At 52.6% G+C, this 8,980-nt stretch overlaps 3 protein-coding genes across 3 annotated transcripts; 2 read left to right on the forward strand and 1 right to left on the reverse strand.

Annotated features, from left to right (window-relative positions):
* Positions 1–252: 252 nt before the first annotated feature.
* On the forward strand, positions 253–936 carry LOC123189192 (histone H3.2). The gene has a single exon (XM_044601540.1). The coding sequence runs from the start codon at positions 341–343 to the stop codon at positions 749–751; it is 411 nt and encodes a 136-aa protein (XP_044457475.1). The 5' UTR covers positions 253–340; the 3' UTR covers positions 752–936.
* Positions 937–2,263: 1,327 nt separating this feature from the next.
* On the forward strand, positions 2,264–5,239 carry LOC123189189 (G-type lectin S-receptor-like serine/threonine-protein kinase At2g19130). Its single transcript, XM_044601538.1, has one exon. It carries the CDS (start codon positions 2,536–2,538, stop codon positions 4,969–4,971), a length of 2,436 nt encoding a protein of 811 aa, XP_044457473.1. The 5' UTR covers positions 2,264–2,535; the 3' UTR covers positions 4,972–5,239.
* A 239-nt stretch (positions 5,240–5,478) lies between these two features.
* On the reverse strand, positions 5,479–8,111 carry LOC123189191 (cytosolic sulfotransferase 13-like). Its single transcript, XM_044601539.1, has 2 exons — positions 7,305–8,111; positions 5,479–6,781 (listed from the first exon to the last, which is right to left on the reverse strand). Exons 1-2 carry the CDS (start codon positions 8,108–8,110, stop codon positions 6,517–6,519), a joined length of 1,071 nt encoding a protein of 356 aa, XP_044457474.1. The 5' UTR covers position 8,111; the 3' UTR covers positions 5,479–6,516.
* Between the last annotated feature and the right edge of the window lie 869 nt (positions 8,112–8,980).

Below are 8,980 nucleotides of genomic sequence, written 5' to 3' on the forward strand. Positions count from 1 at the left end.
GAAAGAATATAGAAAGAAAAACAATCCAGTATCCTCTATGGGCCCGTTGATCCTCCATAACACCATCGCAGCCAATAAGGTCACCCCATTGCCCGTCTCGCGGATCGCCACTCGCACAGGCGCCCTCCCTGCCGTTGGATCGCATCCGTCGCTCCAGAATCACCCAAAGGCCAACCCGCCTCACCGCGCGAAAATTTTCTCTAGCCCGCCCGCCTCCGCAGCTGCTACAAATACAGTCCCCCCCAAATCGGGAACCCACACCGCAATCCCACATCTCCACTCTCGAACCTTCCAAGCTCCTCCCGGTCTCCCCTCGCTTCCACCGAGTCCCTCCGATCCGATGGCCCGCACCAAGCAGACTGCGCGCAAGTCCACCGGCGGGAAGGTGCCGCGGAAGCAGCTGGCGACGAAGGCGGCGCGCAAGTCGGCGCCGGCCACCGGCGGCGTGAAGAAGCCGCACAGGTTCCGCCCCGGAACCGTCGCCTTGCGCGAGATCCGCAAGTACCAGAAGAGCACGGAGCTGCTGATCCGAAAGCTGCCGTTCCAGCGGCTGGTGCGGGAGATCGCGCAGGACTTCAAGACGGACCTCCGGTTCCAGTCGTCCGCCGTGTCGGCGCTGCAGGAAGCCGCGGAGGCGTACCTCGTCGGGCTGTTCGAGGACACCAACCTCTGCGCCATCCACGCCAAGAGGGTCACCATCATGCCCAAGGACATCCAGCTCGCGCGCCGTATCAGGGGCGAGAGGGCCTGATGAACGAATTCTCTCTGTCTCTGTTCTCTGCCGCCGTTGATGTTCTTGGTGTCGTCGTCGTGTGTTAGGATTTAGAAAATGTTGGGTTGTCGCCTGCTGCTTACCATTACTAGTATCTTGTAGCGATGGTTCGCCTCTGGAATGTCGTTCAATGGAATGTTACCGCTGCTTCATTGCTTTGCGAATGCTTGTGTTCATTGCATTTCTTTACGCATATGGGATCATCTGAATTTTGTTCTCTGATGAAAGCACTGTGATGTGGTTGTCACAATGGTGTTTGTGTGTAATCGAGTGGAGCATCTTCAGTTGTCCGCACGAGCAGCAGAAATAAGTTTCAGAACGAATGCAAGTCTGAATGTCATGTTGAATCTTTGCATCGAGAAGCTGCAGTTCAGCAGTTGACCATTCCGCGAGCGAGCCATCTCTCTTTTTTTTGAGACAATTTTTTCCTTTTTAGCTTCAAGAGCCATCTCTTCTATGGGCCTATTTCTGTTGGTTAGTTCTCGGCGTTGGGCCTTTTCAGTGACAGCCAAACAATAAGCCAGGCCTAGGCCCCTTGCTCACCCACGACTCGACCCCCAAACAGCAGATGGCGAGCATTCCGGGGATGTCTCTGTTCGCCCAGTGCTCCGCACGGCGAGTCGGCGGGAGCCCTGGGTGGATCGAGCTCGTTCCCCGCATCGCAGGCCGCAGCCTATCGATCGGTAAAGGAATTCTATACCCAGATTAGCCTTACTAGTCTCTAGTTCTGGTAGATAGTCTCAAGCCTCGAGGGTTCTTGTTCAAGAATACTGTATTTGGTAGGGCAGTTCTAAAACGGAAGTAGTACTGCCGATGTCTTCTCTGAAGATTCAAGCCCACTTATTTTGATGATAACCTAGCCAACCTGTTGTTACTAGTTTTAGATTTAGATTGATTCCCTGAGGATTGAATGCAAGGGAGCGAAGCCCGGACCCTGGTCTTTATGTAATATATGGATGACCCATTCTAATTGTTTGAATTGTTCTGCTAAGATGGCCTGTGATCAATGCAATTTTTGAAATTGCAAAGGACGTCAGGAGTTATGCCCTTTCGTGAAGAAAATACGAAGGGCCTGTTCGTAATCACCCGCTCCCAGAATCTGTGGAGCGGGGAAACCACAACTCCTTCGATTTGAACAACAGCTCCGCCAACTCCGCTCGTGGCGTTGTGGAGCGGAGGGATACCGAACAGGGCGTTAGTTAGCAAAATGCATGCTGCCTGCCTTGAGAGGGCAATGCATTTTAGTGTCAAGATAGCTGGCATTGCGAAATCTGAAGCTCCACCGATGATGCAATTCCCCGAGTACCAAGTGTTACAGGGCCAGTGATCTTTCTTAGTCACCCCAAGCAAAGGCTGAAGGTAATTTGATGTGACCGCGGAATCGTAGTACTTATTGCAGATCTCCAAGGGTTCCAGAGAGTAATGGCAGGTGACCGCTCAAGGTCATCTGTTGGTTAGCTGTTGTTCAGGCATCTCTGTTTCCCTGATGCTGATAGAACCTAACCACTTTATGGTTGTATGCTGCGCAACCACTCAGGAGGTTTTATGGTCATTGTCAGGATGTTTCACTCAACAGTTTTTGTGGTTACCATTTCAGCCGTGCCCCAACGGCAAGGGTACCCGTCGCGTTCTCCAGTCTCCACCATGCCTAGTCTTGTCTTGTGTTGTACTATGTTTTTGTTGCTTCTTAATATTAAAGCAGCGCTACCCATTCTGTGCTTCTTATCAGTGGCAGCTTGTTTCGCAGTTTGCTCAACTTCAATATGCTGCTTCACATATTACTTCTTGGCCTTATTTCCACCCTACAGATTCCTGCATCCTCTGCTGCCATTGACTCCATTGCACCAGGCCAAGGACTTGTTTGCGGTGTCGGTGACAAGCTTGTCTCCCTAGATGGCAAGTTTGCGCTTGGCTTCTTCCAACCAGGCAGTAAGTCCCGCAACACCTTGAATTGGTACCTAGGCATTTGGTTTAATAAAGTCCCCAAGATAACTCCGGTGTGGGTCGCAAACCGTGATGATCCAATCACACAGCCAGCTTTAGTTAGGTTCACAATTTCCCAAGATGGCAATCTTGTCATCTTGGATCAAGCCACCAATTCCATGATCTGGTCTAGCGGAGTTAGTATCAGAACCAACACCACCATGGCCATGCTCATGAACAGTGGAAACCTTGTCCTACAAAATGCCTCAAAGTCATCCGACATTTTATGGCAGAGTTTTGATCACCCAACAAATACTTTTCTCCCTGGTGCAAAGATCGGCCAAGACAAGGTCACTGGTTTGACTCGCCGTCTTGTTTCCGGAAAGAACTTGATTGACCCAGCTCGTGGTCGTTACTGTTATGAGTTAGTTCCTAACAGGTTGATCCTTACACTTTTGAACTCATCGATAGCATACTGGTCTAGCGGGGAATGGAATGGACAGTATTTTAGCTCCATTCCAGAGATGTTAAGCCGCAGCTTGATAGACTTCAAGTTTGTCAACAACACAAATGAAGAGTACTTCACATTCACCTTACTGAATGACACGATGATCATGCATCATCTACTTGATGTTTCTGGTCAAATGAAGACTTTAATCTGGGATGAGGTCTCGCAGGGTTGGTTAGGTTCCTACTCCAACCCCAAAGCTCAGTGTGATGTCTATGCTCTCTGTGGACCATTCACTGTGTGCGATGATAACTCAGCTCCATATTGTAGCTGTATGAAGGGCTTCTCCATAAGATCCCCAGAGGATTGGGAGCAAAATGATAGAAGCGGTGGATGCGTGAGAAATACTCCTTTAAATTGTGGCAGTAACAGGAGTACTGCAGGAATGACTGATGAATTCTACTCCTTGTCCAATGTGAAATTGCCTCAGAATGCTGACAACATAGGCGCTGCTATCAGTGCTAGAGAATGCGCAGAAGTTTGCCTGAGAAATTGCTCTTGCACTGCGTATTCTTGCACTGACAGTCAATGCTCCATTTGGCATGAGGAACTCCTCAATGTAAAACAGCAGCATGCTGACACTACCGATACAAATGATGGCGCAGTTCTTTATCTTCGCCTTGCTGCAAAAGAGATGCAAACTCAGAAACCTGACAGAAGAGTGGCCACTCGGATTTTGTCAGCTGCCATTGTCACCGCACTGGGGTTGCTGGCACTCATATTGCTAGTTCTTCTACTGATGATTCGGAGGAACAATAGGGATTGGTCTGGTGGTACACTGAAAAATCCTCAAGACGGTGGTGGAATTATTGCATTTAGATACATTGATTTGCAGAGGGCAACAAGAAATTTCTCCGAGAAGCTAGGTGCCGGCGGCTTTGGTTCTGTGTTCAAGGCATATCTGACCGACTCAGCTACAATGGCAGTGAAAAGGCTTGATGGTGCTTGTCAAGGAGAAAAACAATTCAGGGCTGAGGTGACTTCAGTCGGAGTTATACAACATATCAATTTAGTTAGACTGATCGGTTTCTGTTGCGAGGGTGAACGGAGGTTACTTGCATATGAGCACATGCCAAATCGTTCTCTTGACATCCATCTATTTCAGGACAACAACACAGTTTTAAACTGGGGAACCAGGTATAAAATAGCTCTGGGAGTTGCTAGAGGGCTGGCTTACCTGCATGAGAGCTGCCAAGACTTGATCATACACTGTGATATCAAGCCACAAAATATTCTTCTTGACACGTCGTTTGTTGCTAAAATTGCTGACTTTGGTATGGCCAAGTTAATAGGGAGGGATTTTAGCCGGGTTCTGACTACAACAAGAGGAACTGCAGGATACCTTGCACCCGAATGGATAAGCGGGGTTGCTATCACGGCAAAAGTCGATGTTTATGGTTATGGGATGGTGCTAATGGAAATAATATCAGGAAGACAGAATTCATTTGAACAATACAGTGTAGGTGGTGACTGTGCTGTTTTCTTCCCTGTGCATGCTGCGCAAATGCTTCTCGAGGGAGATGTGGCAAGCTTGGTGGATCAAAAATTATCGGGTGATGTAAATCTAGAGGAGGCTGAACGGCTATGCAAGGTTGCTTGTTGGTGCATTCAGGATGATGAGTTTGATCGGCCGACGATGGGCGAAGTTGTTCGTATTCTAGAGGGCCTATCTGATCTTGATACGCCTCCCATTCCAAGACTACTTCAGGCCATTACAAGGAGGAGCTCTCACCCCCCTTCCACCTACCTCTCTAATGAATCAGAATAATGAAGATGCAACATGGCGTACATCAGAAAAACATCTATTCCCTCCGGTCCAAATTAATTGACTCAGACTTAGTACAAGGTTAATATGAACCGGAGGGAGTACTAATATATACGAAACATAGTATGAAAGTCTGAGGGAGCAAGAAGAATGACACCATATATCTGTGTAATTTAAGCTTTACTCTGTAGTCTGTACCAGGTGTGTAAAATATCTGTCCAATCGTTCTAATCTACAGTCTGAAATAAAATTCGTCAAAAGCTCAGTGCAATCTCTTGCAGGATTGATTTTGCTTCGTGGTGGTGTCGTTCACTTCTTCACTGGAATATACTGTATATGTTTTATCATTTGTTGCCTTGCCCTGTTTAATACGGGATTCTAGTCTGGGTATGATAAGTTCTGAAGTTAATTTGAGGGCGGTAGTTCCTCAGGATTCGTGGTAGTAGCTTCATATTCTGATGGTCATTTTGAATTTGGACGGGATGCAGTGTTGGTGGTGTAGGCCTTTCTCTTCTGTTCTTTGACCATTGCCCAGCACAGAAATTACCGATGTCTTATTTTGAGCACTGTGTGCTTGTAACATGAAAAATTTCGTGGCAAGCAATCGCTGGCTTGCAGCTGAATTATGCACATCGGAGTGTCAAGATTCTTGTATCTCTGTCTCTACTACAGTATTTAAATCTTACATACAACTTCAGATACACATTGCACACCAACAAGGCATCCATTGCCGTCTGAGTCGACGCCGAGGGTTTATGTTTCACTTCACAAGGTGCTTCTCAGGGTTTTTGAGTAAATTGCAAAAAACCACCACAATTGGGGACTCTAATTCAGAAAACCACCATCATTCAGTTTTTTTTCAAAAAACCACCAATATTGCGGTGACAGTTTTCAAAAAACGCTAATTGACTGATTATAGCAGCTTGATGCAAAATCTGACGGATGGGTCCCAGTATAATGTGCCACGTGGTGAGGATGAAGACGCCGCCCGTCACGCATGTACTAACGGCGCTAACTTTGTTAGGTTTGACCAGTTCGCATCCATCGTTCTTAAAAAAAGTCCATCGCCGTGCCTAGCGAGCCCGCGCCCGCACCGGCCGCCCCCAGCGCCCTAGTCGGCCGCCGGCAGGCCTGCCTCGAAGCACTGCCGCCCGTCGCCTCGCACGCTAGTTGGCCGCCGGCAGGCCTACCTCGCAGCGCTGCATCCCGGCGAGCTCCGCCTTCGCCGTGCCCGACTCGCCTCCCGCAGGCAGCCACCGACCAGCTTCAGATGCGCCCGGAACTCGCGGCCGCCACAGAGCAAAGGGAAGCGAGCGTGGGGCCAGGGCTAGACCAGAGGGGGATGCGTGCCCGGCGTGGTCGGGAGTATCTGCTGCTGCAGCTTGCCGGTCCGCAGCGGGCGGCGAGCATGGCGTGGGACAGGAAACGGGAGGAGAGGGCAAGCGCGCGGGGAGGAGCTGGAGGTGGCGGCGCACAGTTCGGTCCGCAGCCGGCTGGCCGGCGTGCTTGTTCCCTTGACGAGGATGCAGTCGGGCACGCGCGGCTTGGTCAGCAGCCGGTTGTCCGGCGCGCGCTGCTCGTTCTGCTGCTGGCGGCGAGCGCGGGGTGGAGTTGGTGACGGGAGGAGGAGGAGGAGGAGGAGGGGAAGCGTGCAGGGGAGCTAAAGGTGGCGGCGCTGGCTGCCGGCGCTGGAGGAGTCGCGCTGGCGAGGTAGTGACGGCCATGGCGTGGGCGTGGCTGTGCGCATAGGGTGCTTGATAAAATGCACGAGAGAGTGAGGAGTGGAGATACTGACAGGTGGGCCATATACCAACTTAACGGTCCAGGCAAAACGGCCCCAATTTTTTGTCCATGTCATCACTTACACATGGGACCCATCCGTCAGATTCTGTATCAAACGTTGCTTATCATGTTATTAGTGTTTTTTGAAAACTGTCACCACAATGTTGGTGGTTTTTTGAAAAAACTTGAATGATGGCGGTTTTCTGAATTAGGGTCCTGAATTGTGGTGGTTTTTTGCAATTTACTCGAGGGTTTTTGGATCGATTGGGCCAAAGAAAAATAAGGAAGAAGTGCTGCATTTTTCATGACGTTCAGTCATCATAATTTAATTTTCATTCAGAAGTTGCTTTGGTTCAGTGATAAGCGAGAGGCCAATGCCCCGCAACTTACCATCCATGATGCCATCGATTCTCTGCGCCATCTCGGCCGTCATGTGCTGCTTCCAGTCCCCAACCTCCCCATTCCTGAAGAACGCCGAGTTGCTGAACTTCCAGTGAACCCCGTACTCGCCGGTGCGGTTCGCCTCCACGCTCCTCATCCGCTCTATGCCGCACAGCGCTGCCACGGCCTCGGGGACGCCCCCGGCCGCCTCCTCGGCCGTGAACGGGCAGCCGAGGAACTCGGCGAGCCGCTTCGCGCTCCCCACCGTGTCCTCCTTGACGTGCTCGTACCGGAGGAACATGACCTGCTCCGGCCGCGCCAGGCTCTCCCTCCAGTACTCGGCCACGTGCTCCCACGCCGGCCCGAACGGCGAGACGCCGTCGCAGAACGCCGCGAGCAGCTCCTCGAGCGACGCCGCGGTGGCGCCCGGACGGTTGGCTTTGCGGAGGTAGTGCCAGAGCGAGACGAGCGCGTCCTTGGGGTCCCGGCACATGTAGACGGCGCGGCAGCCGGAGCCGGCCACGGACGCCGGCAGCGCCGAGAGCGGCGCGTGCACGGCCAGCACGCGCGGCGCCGGCATCGCCTCCAGGAGCGGCGCCGCGGCCGACTGGTGCTTCTCGTAGACGTAGTGCAGGAATGGGACGAGGTCGTGGGGGCTGGAGCCCAGGAGCGGGTGGCGGCGCTGCCCCGCGCCGTCCTCCAGTGCTGGCGTGTGCGTGCGGCGGTACGCGACGGCGAACACGAGCGCCTTGAGCCACGTGGTGCCGGACTTGGGCAGGGTGGCGACGAGGATGTCGGTGGGGCGGGCGACGAAGGTGTCCCGCGCGGCGAGCGTCGGCGACATTTGGTGCGCCGGGTACCAGAAGCCGCGGTGGTTCTTGTACGCGGCGGCCCCCAGGCCCTGGCACGCCGACGTCGGGAGGGAGGAAGCGATCGCCTCGTACCTGGCGTAGGCGTCAGGGGCGGCGTTGCCGTCCATATCGTGCGTGGCGCGTGACATTTCCGCGCGGCTCTCTGTGGATTCAGTATAAGAGACGGGTCGACAATCAGTCAATCAAACATTCCCGCAAAAAATAAAAATAAAACCAGTCAATCAAACAAAGGCAACTTCGGTGGTGCTTCGATGGTACTGTGGGTCATGGGTGTAACGACTTGTCCTACTAGGAGAAACTGTAGGGTACTGTAGAAGTGAGCTGGCTGGCTAGCTCACCACCTCATGGCCTAGCCAGTAAGATCCAGGACTTTTCTCACTTCAAGCTGTTGTAAGCCACACAAGTCCAAGGATTTAACTGGATTATCTCATCTCTAAAAAATTAATTAGTACTCCCTCGGTAAACTAATATAAAAGTGTTTAGATCACAAAAACTAATGATCTAAACACTCTTATATTAGTGCAGAGGGAGTAGTTGGAAAGGGCAGATGGCTCTCTCCTCCCCTCCCTCGCTCCCTCCCCGCGAGACGCTGTCGGCTTGCGGTTCCCCCTCGTCCCCGGCGTCCAAGTCAGATTCGCTCCCCTGCTCCCTTCTCCCCTCGTGCTCCTCTCCGGGCTATCCGCCGGCGGCGGGGCCCGAACCCCTCCCACCTGCGTTCCCCCCTCCCTGTCCGGTGGCCCTGGCAGCGCCACGGGCCAACAAGTTCTGGGCCCTTGATTCCGACGACTCTGGCTCCGATTCTGATCCTGAGACTCCCCCTCCTCCTCGCTCGGCATCGGTGGTTGGGTTGCCTCCGTTATTGGTGGCGGGCCGTCGGCGCAAGTTTGCTCCGGGGGGTCGGGGCCGGCTGTGTGCGCTTGATGCGGGCCCAGATGGATGGCGTCGTGTTGGCCGTGGGCGCCGGCGCGCCGCTCCCT

This window comes from Triticum aestivum, chromosome 2A (assembly GCF_018294505.1).
Source record: "Triticum aestivum cultivar Chinese Spring chromosome 2A, IWGSC CS RefSeq v2.1, whole genome shotgun sequence".
Lineage (NCBI taxonomy): Eukaryota > Viridiplantae > Streptophyta > Magnoliopsida > Poales > Poaceae > Triticum > Triticum aestivum.

Bases quoted from the DNA above. Each gene is read 5' to 3' on its own strand.
- LOC123189192 (XM_044601540.1), top strand. From the start codon at position 341: ATGGCCCGCACCAAGCAGACTGCGCGCAAGTCCACCGGCGGGAAGGTG.
- LOC123189189 (XM_044601538.1), top strand. From the start codon at position 2,536: ATGCTGCTTCACATATTACTTCTTGGCCTTATTTCCACCCTACAGATT.
- LOC123189191 (XM_044601539.1), bottom strand. From the start codon at position 8,110: ATGGACGGCAACGCCGCCCCTGACGCCTACGCCAGGTACGAGGCGATC. The intron at 6,782-7,304 runs GTGCGGCATAGA...TGGACCGTTAAG, and splicing joins CCCGAGGCCGTGGCAGCGCT to TTGGTATATGGCCCACCTGT.